The 20,516-nt window shown below is 40.2% G+C and overlaps 1 protein-coding gene across 5 annotated transcripts in view; it reads left to right on the forward strand.

The window, feature by feature from the left end:
* The window catches only part of CDKL5 (cyclin dependent kinase like 5), a 214,930-nt gene that overhangs the window by 168,822 nt on the left and 25,592 nt on the right, over nucleotides 1-20,516 (forward strand). For 4 of the 5 annotated variants that reach the window (XM_043570770.1, XM_043570769.1, XM_043570768.1 and 1 more), the window contains 6 exons: nucleotides 3,304-3,405; nucleotides 3,698-3,803; nucleotides 7,272-7,395; nucleotides 14,806-14,905; nucleotides 18,498-18,620; nucleotides 19,777-19,896. In XM_043570770.1, the coding sequence (XP_043426705.1) occupies nucleotides 3,304-3,405; nucleotides 3,698-3,803; nucleotides 7,272-7,395; nucleotides 14,806-14,905; nucleotides 18,498-18,620; nucleotides 19,777-19,896 (675 nt within the window). The remainder of the gene's footprint in view (nucleotides 1-3,303; nucleotides 3,406-3,697; nucleotides 3,804-7,271; nucleotides 7,396-14,805; nucleotides 14,906-18,497; nucleotides 18,621-19,776; nucleotides 19,897-20,516) is intronic. The other variant, XM_043570771.1, reaches the window with a different exon arrangement.

Raw genomic sequence — 20,516 nt, forward strand, 5'->3', positions numbered from 1 at the left:
GGAGTTGAGAACAGGAAAAGATCATGAACAGGAGCAGTTAGAAATGGCTTTGGGAGCAACTAAAGGTCTTGCCCTGAGCTAGGATGTAGAGAGAAGTTTTTGATGGCTCAAGAATGAGGATGTGTTCAAGTATATTCTTTTTCCTTTGTTTCTTTTACATTTTTTTTAATTACTTTGTTTAAATCCACGTTAGCATATAGTGTAATAATGGTTTCAGGAGTAGAATGAAGTGATTCATCACTTACATATAACACCCAGCGCTCATCCCGACAAGTGCCCTCCTTAATGCCCCTCACCCCTTTAGCCCATCCCCACCCAGCACCTCACTAGCAACCCTCAATTAGTTCTCTGTATTTAAGAGTCTCTTATGGTGTTCAAGTATTTAGTGACCGAGGCAGCATGATAGGCTCTCCTGAGAAAGAGGAAAAAGGTATGGTCCCTGTCCTCTTGGAGTGCATGTTAGGGCACACTTGCCAGGGATCAGTCATGGCAATAACTGTGAGGCTGTGTGCCCGCACTGTGCTAGAGGTGAGTGTGCCACGCACAGGCACGGCCCAGTTCAGGCAGGGGTTGTGGAAGGTTCCCAGGGAAGGTGGCATCTGAGAAGAGATTTCTGGGGCTTACCTAGGGGGAGAAAGTGGAGTTGATGTTAGGAAAGAGGATGGAAGGGAAGGCAGAAAAGACAAAAGCTAAGGGACGTAAAACAGCATGGTGTGCTCTGGGGATTGCAATTTGTTCCATATTGCTGCAGTGAAAAATGCAAGATTTGAGGTGGCTTTTGCAGTAATTCAAGTATGAGGTGATGGGAGTATGTTCTAGACAAAGTCACTGCAGTGGGAAACAGAAATCATGGGTCCTAAGGACTCCTCAGAAGTACATGCAACAGGATGTGTGAATTGAAGGATTAAATACAGGAAGAAGGAAGCCTTCGGGCTCCTTACCTAGGAACTCCTTTTCAGAGTAGGAGAGAGGACCTTTTTATTTTTATTTATTTTTATTTTTGTTTTTAATGTTTATTTTTGAGGGAGAGAGAGAGAGACAGACAGAGAGAGAAAGAGTGTGAGCAGGGGAGGGGCAGAGAGAGAGGAAGACACAGAATCCAAAGCAGGCTCCAGGCTCTGAGCTGTCAGCACAGAGCCTGACATGGGACTTGAACTCACTGCCCGCGAGATCATGACCTGAGCTGAAGTCACACACTTAACCGACCGAGCCACCCAGGCGCCCCAAGAGAGGACTTTTGAAATCACCTAATTCAGTCCCTTCATTTCGTGGATGAGTGTGCTGAGGCTCCTAGAAGTTAGATGGGTTGCCTAAGTTTACCCGACTAGTCCAGGGCAGAGCTGGGATCCTGAAAACAGTGTCTAGGTCCCAGGGCCAGCATTCTTAGCACTGCATCGTGCTGACCTGTTGAGGCTGAAGTGACCCTGGGCCCCTAAGCAAAGCTGTTCTGCATGAGGTTGGAAGGACTGGTGCCCAGGTGAGAGGGGGAGCAAGAGATGCACACTTGCACGTGGAAGAGATGGCACATGGTGGGAGATGCCATGATTGGAGTCAGAGCAGTGGTCAGAGGAGTCCACCTAGAGAGAACCCGTAGGGCCTAGAAAGATCTCCAGAATGTGGCAGCCTCCCCTAGACGTTAGATGGAGGTCAAAACCAGGTAAAGTGTGTTGGCACTAAGCATAGTGTAAATAGAGAAGAAGTAAGAAAAACAGAAAGCTATAACTTGGAGAAAAGACAAATGGAGTGGTTCTCACAGTTCCAGAACAAACAAACAAACAAAAAACCCCAACTTTGTGAATCTGGTGGAGATGAGCTAATTATGAATGGTTACTGTGGACTCAACACAGATCCAACTGTTACAGAACTTTAACTCCAGTTCAGGAGGTACAGTGCCAACCTGCAAGACAGTACAAGTTTAAAGGCACAAAGATGGCAGATGGCTTGACAAGTAACTAAAGTCATGAGTAAACAATGGGAGTTGCTCTCTTACAAAGTATTGCGGCCACCTACAAGAGGAAGGGGACTGAACTGGCACTGTCACTTAAGAGTTTAGGTTAGATGTAAATCATTTGTCTTCTAAAATACTTTTCTAGGGGCTTCTGGGTGGCTCAGTTGGTTAAAGCATCCAACACTGGCTCAGGTCATGATCTCACGGTTTGTGGGTTCAGGCCCTGCATCGGGCTCTGTGTAGACAGCTCAGAGCCTGGAGGCTGCTAGAGATTCTGTGTCTCTTTCTCCCTTTGCCCCTCCCCACTTGCACTCTGTCACTCCCTCTCTCTCAAAATTAACATTAAAAAAAAAAATAAAAAAACTTTTCTAGAGGACTTTGTAAACAATACAGGTGATAAAATTCAAAAGAGATCTTGTCACAAAGTAGGAAGAAGGGCTACATTGGATGATTTTCCTGCCCAAAATATTCTTTCATAGTATATTTGGGGAGCAAGGGAGACAAAGACCGAGAGAATCCTATTTAAAATTCAAGTAAAGTGTTTTTTGATACATCACGTAAGACTCAAGATAATACTCTGTGTGTGTGTTGTGCAAATACACAATGCAGCCAACTCCTCCTCATGGCTTGGTAATTTTGTTCCTTAATCTTGTTTTCTTCAAGGGTGGAAAATGCTACTTTTCCCCTCAGTACACACCATTGTGGACCAAGGCTGCTCTTAGCTTGTGTCTCACTTCCTTGAGAGAAATAGGTAGTGTCTCCTGAGATGTGTGCTGTCATGATTATGATTAAGAGAATACACGAAATACAAATACCGTTATCGTACGGAAGATTAAGAAAATTTAAGTACATACATTACAGTAGGTAGGAAATTTTAAGCCCTATTATTAAGGGTGCTGATTCTATTCCTTGATATATCCAAAGAATATTTGATTTTATCTGAATCTGCCATTTAAGTTCTTCATGAAAAATAATTTTGGATCTGCTAGAGAAATTTTGGATTAACTAATAGAATCTCTAATTAGAGTGCTGCACAGAAACATGACTAGATATTGGGAAGATAATTTTCTTTGTTTTTAATAATTAATTGAACTATTTTCAGCGTAATTCTTTCCCTGCTTGCCTTAACTTTAATGAGAATTTCACTTTCCATCTGTGTGACATTTGTTTGAATTATTTTACATTCATCAGATGATTCACTCTTTTATGGGACAATTTGTGTTTTAGCCAACTAACATTTTTTATTTTAGCTGGTGAAGGTAGTAATTATGCCAAATAAAGCCCATGGCGAGTTAGGTGATTTTCATCCCTAGGAACAGGACACTCTTATAAATCCTTTTAAATTTGACTTCCAGCCTGGAGAACAGCTCCCTCCAGAGATGACTGTGGCTCGATCTTCCGTTAAAGAATCCTCCAGAGAAGGCACCTCTTCATTCCACGCAAGGCAGAAGTCTGAGGTCTGAATTCTCCACAGTTGCTAACTTTTACCCTAAAACTTGTCTGTAAAGAGTGATCATGTGACATCATTACAGCCTGTCTTTTCAAATTTCTTCAGATTTCTTCATAGTCCTTCTCCCACAAATAATGTAAGGGCTTATAAAGTTAAGTAGTCTTCCTCATGCCATAATTCTGAGTTCTCTTTAAAAGATGCTGGAGTAAGTTATGGATCAATTAGGCACTGTTGTAAGTTCATAGGCCAAATCATCATCGCTCTGTTGTTACTTTTTATAAACCTGTTTCTTGTCTCAGGGTGGAGCATATCATGACCCCCACTCTGATGATGGCACCGCCCCCAAAGAAAATAGACACCTGTACAATGATCCTGTTCCGAGGAGAGTTGGCAGTTTCTACCGAGGTAAGCCCAGCCCCTAGCACCCCCTGGGGTCCTCTCTCCCTTCCCCCTCACTACACCTCCAGCCCATGGCCTCCACAACACTTCACTGCCCTGACTTCAGGTCAGTGCCATTCTTGTCTGCACTGCCGCCTTCCAACACTTCTCTCTGCTTTGTGTCCCACTGTCTTAGTTCAGGCCCTCATGGCTTCTGAGTTAGGTTCTTTGTGTAGCCTCCCACCTGATCTCCCTGTCTCCCAGGGTTGCCATCAAACCAGTCCTTGGAATGATCCACTTGAAGCTGTGTTCTGACCATACCACTCATTCATTCAATTAAGTCATATTTATTGATGTCACCTGTGTACCTGGTACTGTTGTAATTTAGAACATGTCAATGAACAAGACAGCCAAAGGTCTCCACCTTCACGGAGCTTATGCGAGAATGAGGAGAGAACCACACTAAATGTAATAATTATGTAGAAAGTAAAGGGTAATAAATGCTACAGGGGGAAAAATAGAGCAAGGCAACTCATTGCCTGCCCCCACCCCCTGCCCTGCCCCCAGGCCTCTACCTTTTACCTGCTAAGAGTCCTCTGGTGGTTTCCCATTGACATCAGAACAAAATGTGAATTCCCTAAGATGACTTTCCAGACATGCCATGCCCTGGCCCTTGCCATCCTCTCCAGCTGCTGCTCCTCCATCTTTTTTTTTTTTTTTTTTAATTTTTTTTTTTAGCTCCTCCATCTTGAAACACACTCCTCCCCGTGCTGGGATCGCTTGTTCCTGTCCCTTTAAAGGTCCTCCTTTGAAGTCCTCTGTTGTATGATGTCTTCCCTTTCCACCCAAAGTCCAGTGTGTTCTTCTCTGTTCTACCCATGGTTCCTTGTCTAGGCCTCTAACATGACACAGACTACATGGTACTGATTCTTTGTCTACATTTCTCTCTCACAAGGTTGCAAGCCCCTTTATCATATTTTCCTCTTTTACCCTCATTGACTAGCACACTGCCTAGCAGTTTCCAAGTATTTGTTGTTGTTGTTGTTGTTGTTGTTGTTAATAAGTTAAAAAAATGTTTTCAACATTTATTTACTTTTAAGAGACAGAGTATGAGTGGGGGAGGTGCAGAGAGAGAGGTAGACACAGAATCTGAAGCAGGCTCCAGGTTCTGAGCTGTTAGCACAGAGCCTGATGTGGGGCTCAAACCCACTTAACCATAAGATCATGACCTGAGCTGAAGTGGATGCTTAACCGACTGAGCCACCCAGATGCCCCTCATAAATATTTGTTGATTGAATGAAAGAAAATCTTCAAGTGCACTTGCACAGCCTTAAAAAGTATACTTCGAGGGGAGCCTGGGTGGCTTAGTCAGTTGAGCATTTCTGCTCATGCATTTCTGAGCATTTCTGCTCAGATCATGATCTCGCGGTCATGAGATCAAGCCCCAAGACAGGCTCTGTGCTGAGTGTGGAGCCTGCTTGGGATTCTCTCTCTCTGCTCCTCCCGCACTTGCGTGTGCGTTCTCAAAATAAATATTTAAAAAAAATGCACTTTAGGGGTGCCTCAGTGGCTAGTCGGTTAAGCATCCACCTCTTGATTTCAGCTGAGGTCATGATCTCATGGTTCGTGGGTTCCAGCCCTGTGTCGAGCTGACACTGACAGCGGAAGTCTGCTTGGGATTCTCTCCTCGCTCTCTGCCCTCCACCTCAAAATAAATAAATAAAAACTAAAAAAAAGTTTTTTAAATATACTTTGATGGTTAACTGGCAACTAAAACAGATGCTTTGGAGGCTGTATGGATTTAGGAGATGTTGACAGAGAAAGGGATCCTCTTTGAAGAGCTATGCAGTAATAGAATGAGAGCCCTTGCAGAGCCCTAGCCCCTAGTGGGGAGACTTAACAGCAAGCCCACCAGGGAAGGGGCAAGGTCCTGGGTGTTCCAGAGGCTCAGCTTCTTAAAGCCTCTAAGAGTCATCATGACCTTCTACAGTCGCCCCCACCCACATCTTTTGGCTTCTCACTATGCTGTTGATTTGGGAGGACAGCTGGAAAGGGGCAGGAATTGGGGGAGAACACAGACAGCTGCTTGGTCATTTTAACTCAAAACCTGAGCTAAATAAATGTATAGAAGTGTTATTTAGGACTAAATGTATGTTGATTAGGCTACTTGTTCCCTCCCACCTCCGCATTTGAAAAGAGCATAGGGCAATAAATATACCTTTAATGCACTCTGTTTTTTCTCATGCTATGGTTACTTTAGAATCTTAAGGGACTAAAATTTTAATTCAGGTTAAAGTGAGTTAAAATATTCTAGTGTATATGAGCAAATGCCTTTTCTTCTTTCATTGTAAGTTTTACTTCCAAAATGGACCATACCTTTGTTATTTCTATAGGTGTCTGGGGTATATACTTTAATATAAAATGTTCACAAAGTTTTGATTAATTAGGAAAGACAGTTTTAGTTTGATTACAAGTAAATTAAATTGGTTCATATCAGCAAAGCCCCTCATTTGTCTTCCTCATAATCTACTTCAGGGTTTGGCAGGTAGAACTTTTTTTTTATTTTATAAAGTCCAGAAATAGAAGGAAAAGATTTAACTAGGTGAAACATCTGGAGAGATCTGTCATTTCAATGATTCTACTAAATCTAACTGGATGAAGATTTAGTGGTATCATTGAAATGACCGATGTTTCCAGAATACTTCCTGTTTTCAGTCCTGCTGGTCAAAAGTCAAGTGAAATGGTGTCATTTATCTTGATATTCAGCCTGTATATTTCTTTTGTGATGAAATTTGCAATATATTTTGATTTATGACCAAGCTTAGAAATTGACAGAAAAAGATGCTAACGCCCCCATCCGCACTGCAAAGGGCGGAAAGTATTTACTCATGTATGTTATGGTTTGTCTTTCTGTTCATTCCTGGATTAAGAACTTAGAGGAAAATAGTATTTTTTGCAAATAACCGAATTTCTTTGGAATTTAGTTTTAAACAATACAAAATTGACTCTGCCTCCCAAGTGTAAGGCTTAAAGCACAGTTAGTATATTCCAGCACACATATTGTTAAGAGTCACTTCAGACTAAGAATAGATTTTGCATAGTTGAGTCTTGATGTAAGAAAGCCTCCACTTCAAAGAATGTCAAAACAGTGAAGCGGTGGGGGGGCTGTCCTATTCATACTTTTAAATATCCTATGATGTTCCTCAGTTAATCAGCTGACAGGTCAGTTTCTGTTTTGAATGTATATTGCCTGACGTTAACTGACCCATGTGGGTTAATGTGATAATTACCAGGGGGGTGGGGGTGGGGTGGGGAGGGGAATGTTCCCTAGAATGCCTCTACCTTCAGAAAACACAAAAGTTATATAAAGGGCAGAGAAGGATTTTGACTTAATTATTTATTTATTTTATTTGTGTGAGAGACAATGCAATCGAATCAATCAAGAACTGCTTTGGCCAAAAAAGTACCTCAGTGACTTATGTTTTCTTTATTCAGTGCCATCTCCTCGTCCAGACAATTCTTTCCATGAAAATAATGTATCAACCAGAGTGTCTTCCCTACCATCAGAGAGTAGTTCTGGAACTAACCACTCAAAAAGACAACCAGCATTCGATCCATGGTGAGTATTCTGGTTTGTTTTTCCTCTTTTTTCCAATTGTAGATTGGAGATTTCAAAGAAATCTGGAATACACTTTTTAGCTTGCTTTCTTTCTCAAGAGAGAGTGTTTGTTAAGGAGATGATGATTTGCCATTATTTGTAATGATTTATTTCAAGTTCAGCGTTTATATTAAATGTCATGTAAAAGAAAAATCTGCCGGGTCAATAAATGCCTCACATCTTCCATTGCATTCTTCTGATAGGAATGATGTCCTTCACTGTCTCTTTCGTTGCCGTTGAATCACATAGCGGACACTTTGCTTAGCACTTTGTGTGCACCATCTCGCTTGGTTCTTACAGTTAGCCCTTGAGACAGGGGCGGCTCACAGTCTGTAAGTGAGGAAGCTGCAGCTTAGAAAAAGGAAAGCACTTGCCTGGCGCTGGACGGCCCATTGCAGGGAGAGGGGAGCCAGGATCTAGACCTAGATGAGGTCTGACTCCAAAGCTTGTAACTTTCACCTCGATGCCACCTGTCTTTCATTCAGGGTGAAAAGATAGAAATAGGGCAACACCTTTTATGCCACCACAAAAGCATAATGGTAGTCAAAGGTTAAAATGATGTGCCAGCTTTGCTTATCCTTTTATGTCCTTTGCGTCATATGTAGTAAAAAGGTAGGGAGAGAATTATTTTGTGTATTAAGTCTCATCAGCAGATGTGTTTGGGGAATAAGGACATTTTGTTTTATTTTATAAGCTTTTTTTTTTTTTTTAAATGTTTATCTTTGAGAGAGAGCTGAGCCGGTGAGCAAGCAGGAGAGGGGCAGAGAGAGAGAGAGAGAGAGAGAGGGAGATAAAGAAGCCGAAGCTGACTCCACACAGTCAGCACAGCACCATATGCGGGTCAAAATCAAGAGTTGAGCCAAAATCAAGAGTTGGATTCTTTTTTTTTTTTTTTTTTTAATTTTTTTTTTCAACATTTTTATTTATTTTTGGGACAGAGAGAGACAGAGCATGAACGGGGGAGGGGCAGAGAGAGAGGGAGACACAGAATCGGAAACAGGCTCCAGGCTCTGAGCCATCAGCCCAGAGCCTGACGCGGGGCTGGAACTCACGGACCGCGAGATCGTGACCTGGCTGAAGTCGGACGCTTAACCGACTGTGCCACCCAGGCGCCCCAAGAGTTGGATTCTTAACCAACTGAGCCACCCGGGCACCCCAAGGACCTTTGAAAAAAAAAATAATAATAATGTAGACGATCCTGTCAGATTTCAACTCTGGTGTTTGTTGCTAGAAGCCATAGAAGGGTCTGAGGTCCTTCAGTACTCCTGACCCTAGGTGGTTGCGTAATTTTCACACTGCTGGCAGGGTTGTATTGAGGTCTTAGTGTTACTGTGCCCTATGGTGAAAACAATTTAATTATTTTTAAGATAATAATAAAAATGATGGTTTTAAAGCTGTAAATACTTTTATAAGCACAGTTTACGTCCATTGCCTTATTTATTAAATGAAAGTGTTTACATTAATGGCTAAGAGGTTGGACTCTTGTCTGTGTGACTTGAACCTCTGTCCCTCAGTCTCCTCATCTGTAAAATAGGGCTAAGAATACTACTTCCCTCAGAGGATTAATGTGATCATCAAATGAAGGAGAACATCAAAAGCACCTAAAGCAGTGCATGGCACGACGTGACTTGTTACCGTTAGCTGCAGTAGTTTATATCCTTAATGTCTTCTGACTTCAGTATGACTTGTCAGGTGTCTCCCCTCTACTTCCTTTGCTGATAAACTTTGGTACGTTTTCTATGTGACTGTAGACCAGCTCTTCTGTACTACAACTTCTTGTAGTTACCAGCTTTGACAAGCCATGAGTGTAGTGTCTCTCATTAGTGAGAATACGGAAGTAGAGAAGAAATGGTTTTTCCTCTTGGTTATTGCATGATGGAGTGGTGATGGTTTAAAAGAGCATCAATTAAAGATTAACATGGTTCTATCAACCTTAGGTAGGTCAGATCAAAACAAAACCAAACATGGGATAGGCAGTATGAACAACATACTGTTTCTGTCTTTTTTTTTTTTTAAGTTTATTTATTTTTGACAGAGAGAGAGAGAGACACACACAGAGCATGAGTGGGCGAGGGGCAGAGAGAGGGAGACACAGAATCCGAAGCAGGCTCCAGGCTCTGAGCGGTCAGCACAGAGCCTGATGTGGGGCTCAAACTCACAGATCGCAAGATCATGACCTGAGCCAAAGTCAGACACTCAACCAACTGAGCCACCCAGGCACCCCTGTTTCTGTCTTTTTGATAGTCCATTTGAGTAGAGCTTGGTTAGACCAGGGTATATGTAGAAACCTGGAAACAGATTTTTTTTTTTTAAAAAAGAATTAGAGACATAATTGGGACGTTGAACTTTAGACTTTAGACACGTCTTCAACGAGTCACCCCTACTCTGATTCTGCTGTTATGAGGCTTCAGAGAATTTCAGAATTAATAGCTTGAATTGCACTGCCCCTCATGTTAAGACTGCTATGTACTTGTCCTTCGGGAGACTTACCTTAACTTTTTTGTCTTTGAACAAGATATCTCATTGGTTCACCATACTGTGTATATTTGAGAGAAACGCAGCTTGATAACTTACAAAAACGTGAACGAGCCTTGTTATGGTAACATAGTGACTCGCTGTTCCTAAATTATCACTTGCCTAAGGGCAGTCTGTTTCTCCTTGATAGTGGTACTTCACATTTCTTTTGGGAAGAGAATATTTGTACAGCGGACATGCTTCGTGCAATGGAAGAATCGAGTTACTAGATCATATTTTAGAGTGATAGATATTGTTGGGGTGTCTGACTCTTGATTTCAGCTCGGGTCATGATCTTGTGGTTCGTGGGTTCGAGCCCCACGTCAGGCTCCAAGCTCACAATGCAGGGCCTGCTTGAGAGTCAGTCTCTCTCTCTCTCTCTGTCTCTCTCTCTCTCTCAATATGTCAATCTCTCTCTGTCCCTCCCCTGCTTGTGTGCCCATGCACATGCTCTCTCTCTCTAAATAAAGAAATTTTTTAAAAATAAACATGAAATAATAGATATCATAGTATACTATCCAGGGTAGTTATTTTGGCCATCTCAGCTATCCAGAATCCAGTTACAAACTGGGAGATAAGCCAGAATATCTCAGAACAAGAAAAACAGGGTTAATGCAGTCAGATTCATCCTTACTAATGAGAAAACACCTTCACTCTCCCTATAAGCCTGTTTACTCTTATGCACAGTTTTAGCAGTTGGCTCTGGAGGTTGTCAGGCAAGAAATAATGCCAGGTAACAAGACAGTGTGAAGAGGGAGAAAGATTCCAAATAATAGCCAGGGAGAGGTGAGGGGTATTTTTGCCTTTTCTCGGGCTCCCAGTGGCAGTATCATTTTTAGCCCTTCTGGTTTCACATGTAGAATAGATAATGCATATAGCATATATATATTTATAAAATAGGCTGCTCTTACTTTGCTTAAGAAAGACAAAGTGTATAAATACATTTGGAAAGACTGCTGTCAAAATTGGGTTTAAAAGTAATGTTTATACGGTAAACCAAATTAATTTGAAGACCCAGTGATTAAGGTAAGCGAAGGATTGCTGTCACTTGCTTGCACAGTCCCAAGCTTTTTCTTCTGGTTAAGTTAGGAATATGTTGGCATCCATTATTGCTTGCTACCATAACTCAGAAAATTGTTCACTGATTATTTTCTTCTCAGACATCACCTTAGTCCCATGGCCAGGGGAGGGGAGGTAGCAGGGAATATCATGCTGCTCCCAGAGGGATTCTACTGACGCGCCAGGATTCTGACCCTCCATCCAACCTGCCAGTGTCCTGCCTTGAGTCTGTGAGCAGCTTGAGGTCACACTCCTTGTTTTCTTTTTCTCTCTGGCCCCAACACCTGACACCAGACCTACCGCCTACACGGTGCTTCGTAAATGTTGGTTGACTTTGATTCAGTCAGCTTTCATTCCTTCCTTTTTTAGGAGAGTCTCTTGAATTTTCTCTTTCTTCTTCACCCCCTGTAAAACAACTGTTGTGTTAAATGATGTCAGAGCAGGGGGAGGTTGCTGCCCCCCACCAACTGTGTAATCAGCCCTGGATAACGGGCCAGGTGACTAGCTGGGTGGTCCTTCTCAAAGGTCCTGCCCCTGATATGGATGTGACCACCCACCTACCCTTCCCTTGTACTGCTCTTCTTGGACCTGTCTGTTGCCTGTACCAACAGAATCATATCATAGGATCTAGAATTCACGAGTGAGTTAATTATGGGGACACACTCTTACTCATTTGTAGTAGTGCTGGTTGTAAATGATGAAGTCTCTGTCTTCATTCTTTTGTACAACACACAGCTTTTCAGGTGCCTGTGTTCCAGGCAGCTTTTCTCCGTGTCCACCCTTCTCTGAGTCTGTCTCCCAGGCTTTCTCCCTTGTTTCTCTAATTCTCTGCCATGTGTGTCTTTCCATGTAGCTTCTCCCTTTCTCTGTCCTTTCTCTCTGTCTCCCCCCAACACACTTGTGCTGTTTTTCTTTCTCTCTGACTTCCTTTTTGTGGTGTCTTTTGTGATGCATGCACACTCATGCTTCACTCCTAGCTTTCATCTTCTAGTCCAAGAGTAATTTATTTCCTTTTCTGTTTTGGTCTCTGGAATCTTTCTCTGCGTAAATCTTGGCCCCACCATCTCTGCTCAGCTTCAGTCTGAAGATGTTTTCCTCATCATTCCCCCTTCCCCTGGGCTCTAGTTTATCCAGTGTCTCTGGACAGACCCTGCAGAGGGTCTCTGATTCATCTTCCCTGCCTTTTGTGGTCACAAGGAACTGCAAACCCTGGGCTTTTTGTCCTGCTCCTTCTTTTCTTTCATTACCCTTACGAGGCCCTTTCACTTTCATCTTACTGGATAGAGACTCTTCTTCCCCTCCCAAATCTGCTCCTCCCGGGCCTAGTGTCTCAAGCCTTCTCTTGCTCTCATGCCAGCATTAACATTCTCACCGTAACGCCCATTCCTGTCCTGAGCTTGCAGTCATGATGAACATGTCCCCCTTAAAAATTTCCTGGATTGGCAGAAAGCACTTTTACTACCTGGCATACCTTTGAGGTTTTGTTAGACTTACATTCTGATTGGTAAAAAATTCTGCCTGTTAATCCGAATACTTGGCTGTGCTTCTAGGTTAGGTGCAGACCCCATTATGGAAGGATATAAGCTATATCATAAGCAAATAGTTCTTTGACTTCTGGAAGTTACAGGACAGTAAAAATATTTGTATTGCTGGTTGGTTTAGATGCTCTCTGAGGTTCCTTTCAATCCTGAGAGTTGTACTTTCGTGATTCCAGCAAACTACACTGTTTTACTGTGTTACTTAGAATCAAACTTTTCATTATTCCATCCTTACCCATTCCATCGTGTGAGGTTTTGAAGTTTTCTAGCTTTCAAATTGTAAATGTATTATTCTGAATTCCGGTGCTAGTTATTTTTATCGGTTGTGTTGTATTATGAAAGTTTTACTTCAGAACTTGGAACTCTCTCATTGATGTTTAAAATTGCAGGTCCTAATGAGTTTCAGGAACACTTGGGCGTACAGTACGGGTTTTTACTTCCTCGGTATTCCCATTAACTTTTAAGCTAAACAAGAAGAGATGATCGTTGCTCTTTCAGTCATGTTTTCCTGTTTTGTTTTGTTTTTTATCTGTTTCTCTTTTTAAATCTCTTCCCTTATTGTCTTAGATCTTGAGTTTTTGATTTTTCAAATAAATTTTCTGTGGTTTGTCCAACCTTTTTATTATATCTGTAGTACATGTTTGATGTTGAAACTAAAAAGAAGAGTAATAAATCACCAATAATCTTATTACCCAGAGATGATAGCTATTAAGATTTTATTTTATTCCTGCCTTAAAAAAAAATGTGTGTATAGACACATATATGCCCCCCTTTTAAAATACAGTTGGGCTCACACTATGTAGGAAGTTTTGAATCTTGTGGTTTTCACCTAGTATTATAGTTTAAATATTTCTTTAGATGACTGAAAATTCTTTGAAGATGTGATTTATTTTTGATAGCTTCATGGTATTTTTTATCATGTGGCTCTGTAATAGTTTGTATAGATGTTCTCTGCCTTCACACAGATTTAATCAAGTAAAGGATGTTGCTTTGCTCATACTGTCTTAGAAGTTTTAGTAACTTCTTCACCGTTAGGTGTTCTAAAACCATAAATATGAATGCACTCTCACCTTTAATGCTTTACTCTTGATTTTAGGGAACAGCTAATAGAAGGAATTCAATCATTTTAGAAAATGGCTTTCCACAGTCATATATTAACATTTTAAGTAGAGCCCATGGAATGTGTCTTTTTGAACAACACCAGTTGGGTTGCTTTTTAAAGACTGTAAATTAAATAATACAGGGCCTATTAACATACAAGTCACCAACTTATTAGGGCCAAGATGTCCCGTTTGCTGTCTATTCATACCTTCTATTTGTATTAAAATACCTGGTGGATGGGGCGCCTGGGTGGCGCAGTCGGTTAAGCGTCCGACTTCAGCCAGGTCACGATCTCGCGGTCCGTGAGTTCGAGCCCCGCGTCGGGCTCTGGGCTGATGGCTCAGAGCCTGGAGCCTGTTTCCAATTCTGGGTCTCCCTCTCTCTCTGCCCCTCCCCCGTTCATGCTCTGTCTCTCTCTGTCCCAAAAATAAATAAAAACGTTGGAAAAAAAAAAAAAAAAATACCTGGTGGTGTCAGTGCTATGAAGCTTCATGTTGTCAGTATTTTCAGTTAGAAGCTTTTTTTTCCAAGAGTGCTTTGTATTAAAGCATTCATCTTGTCTATATTTTTTTCTTACCTGATCTATTTTTCAATTTAGTTTCAATAAATAAATACAACATTTTTATAAGGGAATTTTCCAGTTCAAGGCAATTTTTGCTTTTATTTACAATGCTTTTGTACCACGGTTTTGTTTTTTTTTTTGCTTTGTTTTTTTTTTTTTTTATGTTTAATATCTTGGCAAGCCACTAATAATGAACTTGTTGAGTTGGTTTTTAAAAGGTAAATAGAAAAATGAAGATATTGAAAATGTTTCAGTTATTTACCTTGGAGGGTTATGGAAAAGGCATCCTTTAAACTGTGTGCTTTTCAGACTCTCACATTCAGAGGTTTTCAACAGCATGAAAATGGTCCTGCAGCACAGTTACCAGATCATTTGTAATAATAGCTCAAAGTGAGCCTGTGCTAAAGGCTAATCATTAACCATGGTTGATTAGATTCAGTTCCTCCTGTGCTTTTTAGAGGCTCTTCACCTACGTGCTTGATTTTTCATGGCTGTTTGAATCTGGTTTCATGCATTTTTTAGTCTTCATTATATTTGTCATATAATGGCAGGAGAACGATTGAAAGATCAATATGATAAAAATGTCTTCCCATTTAGGAAAAGTCCTGAAAACATTAGTCATTCTGAACAACTCAAGGAAAAGGAAAAACAAGGTTTTTTCAGGTCAATGAAAAAGAAAAAGAAGAAATCTCAAACAGTAAGTAGATGGGTACTTTCTATATACAGTGACATACGAGTCTGCATTAGTCTGTGGGTACTTTACATTTTGTATGTGGCAATCAAAGTGAATTATTTTCTTATTGAGATTTGACATACATACATTGTATATGTGTCTTTCTAAATTCTATACAACTATTTTCCTCTCAAAGAGCCTTTTCCAGATTCCACAGAATCTCTAAGAATAGAAGAAATTTAATTTGGATTACAGAGAACACTTTAAACCTCTCTCAGTAAACACCTTATCCATGTAAAAAAAAAAAAAACTATGAAGCTGCAGGATTTAGTTTTCTTTGGGGAGTAAAGATATGTGAAAACTTAGGAAATGGTTTTGGCTTATGCTTAAATCCTGGAAGTTTATAACTACCCATCATTCATTATTCTTCCCTGGCTGGTTTTCCAGTTCCCCTGTTGACAAATGCATTTCTGGGCTGCCTAATCACAGAGAGGAGAATAGTATTTGACATTTCAGGGCTTGCTTTAGTAGGAAGACATGTTTATCTTGTGACTGAACTGTGAAATGGAACGAGTCTTATCTCCTGGGAGCCCGCTGCCTGAACCAAGGTTTGGCTCCATGGAACCGTGCACATCACATCACTGAACCACCCAAGCAAGGATTCTGCTGGTTAGTGACGTGAGGAAACATGGGGAAGCAAGGCCTCCAGGCCAGCGGGAGCTTTCTTCACCCACGTGAGGCCTGCTTCCCCCTTTGCTTGTTGAGTCAGCTATTTTAAATGATTTTGTTTCTATTTCTACATCTTACATGATTGACTTTCATTTATTTTAAAAGGGAAAAAGATTCTAGGATTATGACTCATTGGTAAGTAACGAGATAGATGATAGTAGGAAAAAGAATGGAACACCCAAAGTAAGGATCACAGATGTTTTAGAAGTATTAATAAAGATCTTTCTAGGTTACCTTTCTAGACTATTCTTTCATTTGCTTATTTGTTAAATTGATATATTTCATTGTAAAATAAATGAGCTCGTTGTAGAAAAATTGAGAAAAAAATGCTTTCTAATCTTATCACCCTATTACAACTAGCATTAAGATTTTGGTATATTTCTCCTAGCTTTTACCCTATGCATGTGTGTGGAAAGAAGGTGGTTTTTAAGTTTGTTTTAAATAATAGTAATCCTTGTAGTATAGTTTTGTGTCCTGGCTTTTAATAGTAAATATATCTATCAATCACACATACACACAATATATATTTTACTACACAGATCTTGTTATCTTCATTTTAATCGCAGCATAATATTCCTGAAGTGTTTAAAAAAGAAAAAAAACACTACCTGTGCCTTTAACTGAAATTCACTTAAATCAAAATGCCACTCAAATATTGCTACATTTATTATTTACACTGGATGAATAAAATAGGCCAGATTTATTTAAAGTAGAGGAGCTTAAAATATTTAAAGCGCTAATAAAGTAAAACTTTTATCATTGTCTGTAGAACATACTTATCCATCATGAACGTTGAACTTAGGCTACCTCTCCTCACCACTGTTATTTTTATTCTGAGGATTTTGTTTTTGTTCTTAACCTCAGGTCTGTAGCCACTGTGGGGTAATTAAGTGGAAGAACGTAGCAGCAACCAAGGAATTGAAGGTGTTTTGTGTATAGATTTGGCTTTTGATGTCAGTCTGCATTAGACTAACATTAAACCTAAAGCCCCTGGCCTACTACGGCCTGAGTTGATATGTTGATTGACTCTGTTATTCAGGATCTGGTTCAAATTCTAGATTTTTAAATTTTAGATTTTCAAAAAGTATAGGTTAGTATAAATAAGAAAATTATTTTCTAACAGTCTCTCCACTTGAACTTACTTTTTTTAGGTTTTTATACATTTCATTTTCGGTATGTAATGTAACTGCAAAATATCTCTGTATAGGCCACTATGCTTTAAGCCTTCCAAGTCAAAAATTATTTGTGCCGCTGCATTTTTTAATTAAAAGAAAAATTTTTAAGGACTTTGGTATCTAGAGTAAGATTTCCAAAGAGCCTCTATGATCCTGCCAGATCTCAGGCTTCTAAGCCTGGCATTATGTTAACTCTGTCTCCTTCAAGTGAGTATTGAAACAGAATTAAAGGTAGTTTGTTTTGTTTTGTTTTTGTTTTGTTTTGTTTTGTTTTTCACTTTCTATGACTCAGCAAAAGGAAACTAGGTAAACCAGCTTTGAAAGATTTAAAGCTTTGTGGCATTTGCATAAGATTAAAAAAAATAAAAAAGAAATGTAATGCCCAATGCACATAGAGAAACAGGACATTTTAAAACCTCAGTGGGTCCTAAATCTAGTTTAACACCTTTATTTCACTGGTAGAAGACTACCCAGGCCAGTTGTGACCTGCCCAAAGCCACATAATCAGTTGGGAGAACTAGAGGTGGGGTCTTCTAAATAACAGGCCCAGACTCAGTCCATGCCACAGGCCCATCTCTGGTGGAGAGCCTCTGGCCACTGATTCCTGGGAATTCTCTTGTGGTCTCCTTAGCGATGTGAGTTAAATTCTTCCCTGGGATCCCATCATGGGAACAGAATCCTTCATGGGCTGTCTTCCTTGAATGGCTTCATACAAGGTGGTATGAATGCCTTCATATATATTCTCAATCTCTGACAATTGAGCTATCCAAAACAGGGAAGAGTGGTGCCAAAAAATAATTCTGTATTGTAAAGGTGCCTGCTTTGACTCAAGCAAATCTGGAAGCCGCCTTGGGAAATCTGGCCTCAGTTCCACATCCAGAGTTGCATAAGCCCTCAGAGCATATGGTGACTTTGCCAACTTGGTAATTGTAGCCTAGTTAGTTAGTATCTCAATTGGTAATCATGCGTCAATTTAAAGATTGAACTTTGTTTTTTCACTTTGAAAACCTGTATTCTGAATTGTGCCACATAGTTTCCATGGGGTAAATATTTCTTTAACAGCATGGAACCAGGCTTCTTCCTCAATGGTAGAATCCTGTAACAGTGATAATTCCTCTTCCAAGTGATGTTTTCTGGTTCAACAATAGACCATGTTCAAAGGGTTTACAGTATCTTCTCTTTTTTTCCCCCTATAGGCAGATTACATGGTCAATTATTTAGTTGCTGAAGTCCTCTCTAGCAATTAGGAAAAGACTGAAGTTCATCAGTAGCTCTTTAAACATAGTTCTTTATAATAATCGTATTTCTGATAATAAATAAATCCTTAAATGTTTTGTTAAGCTCAATGTGAATAGATATCTGTAAGTTTCTGGGCATTCCTACTATAGGTAAGGATCATGACCACATGTTCTTTATATACATTGAAGTTTTTGTAGGTCTTGAATTTACATTGTTGGCATCTTCATGTCCAAGTGAGAAATGACACAGAACTTCTTCTAGGTGCACACAACAGCACAGAGATTCCTTAAGTGACTATCAATATTTAACAGTATCAGGGCTTCCAAGGGCTAGGAGTTTCAGTAAGAACACCTTTTTTTCTTTTCTTTTTTTCTCTTTCTTTGCGTTTTCTTTTTTCTTTTCTTTTCTTTTTTCTTTTCTCTTTTTTTTTCTTTTTTTTTTTGCAATTAGTTTATTTGTATCTTATATTGCAGACAGATTCCACCAACGGGGAGAATCCAAGCATCAAGAAATCCCTCTTTCCTCTTTTTAATTCAAAGAATCATTTAAAGCATAGTTCTTCTTTGAAAAAGCTTCCTGTAGTCACTCCACCCATGGTACCCATTTTTATGTATGGTAGCCCTGAAAACTGCTCCAGTAAACTTGTTTTACTGATGACAACAGCATGTCTTATTTTCATGGGGTCATATTCTCTTTGTGCTAGTTAAGTACCTGAGCCAGTTCCATAAATTCACTGAAATATCAATTCTTTGCCATTCTGGATTTTCTGAATCAGTTAAGGAAGTTGAAGCATAAAAAGCTATTAAACAAACTAGTGGAAGAACTAGTTTGGGTTGTCTGGTTACCCACTTGTCGGCAGATGGCATTCATAAAATCCCTTATTTCCTGTAAAGAATTTGATTAACATTTACAATTAACAGTGTCTTTTCATTTGACTCACAAAGTTTGTTAACACTTGGTTGGCAGTTTGTTCTTTGAAACCAAGTTGAGTTGACCAAATTCAGTGAGCTAGCAGGCTCCATGAAAACACCTTCTCTTGGTTGGTGATTTGCTTTTTCCTTGTCTGGCTCTAGCTTTTGCTGGTCACTTAGTGTAAAGCCAGGGCTTTTGCTTGGCATTTGGCATTATTCTGTGTTCACCAAAATCGGTGAATGGACCAATTGCATTCATCTGGAATTTGTGGCACAAATTTCCAGCATTTTTATAGTGTATAACGCTAGACCCAGATTTACTGGGCGGTGTCTTGGGAATATGATTCAAACCATACTTTTCCCACTTTGGTATCCTTGAAAGCCTGCTAGCCTTCTTTGGGCACCGCCAAATACAGTGTTTGGATCATTTTCCCAGCAGGAGCAAATTTTTGTTTTATTGAACTGGTTCATAACCTAACTGCAATATGGAATGAGGATACGACAGCAGTTCCTGGTACAGCCCAATTTAACTGCTCTCTCTTACAGCGATTAAAACTAACAGCATGGGAATGCTTTAAGGGTTGAGGTTTTAACAAAGCTGCATGACATCTGCCAATTTTTCCTAATGCAGGGAAAATTATTAAGAGGGCAGCAGAATTTAACTGGCATCACTTGCATTGTGAACGTCGGGAGAGTTTTGGTTTCTTTTTTTTTATTGGGGGCGGCGGAGTCGAGTTTCGGTTTCATTTGATTTGCTTTTGTTCTCCTCTTGGGTGTGGTTGCATATCTTAATTAGGCTTATTGGGGTTCTTACTGAATCTTTGTCCATATTCTGCTCTAGGTACCCAATCCTGATGGCCCTGATCTTCTGACACTACAGAAAGCCATTCACTCTGCTAGCACCCCGGGCAGCAGACCAAAGGAGTGGCGTCCTGACAAGATCTCTGATTTACAGACCCAAGTGAGCAGTGCCTGCCTCACTCCTAGATTCTTAGACTCTGCAGTGGCTGTCTCTCTTGAGTGGAGGGCAGGGTTGAGGAATTTAGCCTCTGTGTTACAACAAGGCTGAGAGCCTCCTCAGAATATACTCTCTCTAATAGCCAGGTGCATTTCAGGAGTCCAAATGAATCTTGTTTCAGTGACCCATGTTCTCATGGGAAAAAAAGTGAGATTCCATTAGCCTTCAGCTAGCCCAGGCTGGGCGTGGTGGGTGGATGTTGGAGGGGATTAAGAGGGATAATTAAGGTGTGGTCCCAGCCCATAAATACTACATATCCTAGAAGAGAGAGAGAGAATCTATAAATAATCATCATTCATGGTAAAAAAGTGAGACATGCCATCAAATGCAGGGGAGGTGAGAGTGGGAAGATGAAGGTTTCATTAAATGTGGTAGCATATGAATTAGGCCTTGAAAGACAGACATGATAACCTTTCTTGAAAGAATAAACTTATGAAATCAATACTATTTTTGATAGAAATTGAGCAGTTGCATTAGGAACTGCATATTAGACAGTATTGTGCAATCACATTTATCTGACATAGGGGGAATAAGCAGAAAATGCAATCAGTAAATTTTTTAGG

This window comes from Prionailurus bengalensis, chromosome X, assembly GCF_016509475.1.
Source record: "Prionailurus bengalensis isolate Pbe53 chromosome X, Fcat_Pben_1.1_paternal_pri, whole genome shotgun sequence".
NCBI lineage: Eukaryota > Metazoa > Chordata > Mammalia > Carnivora > Felidae > Prionailurus > Prionailurus bengalensis.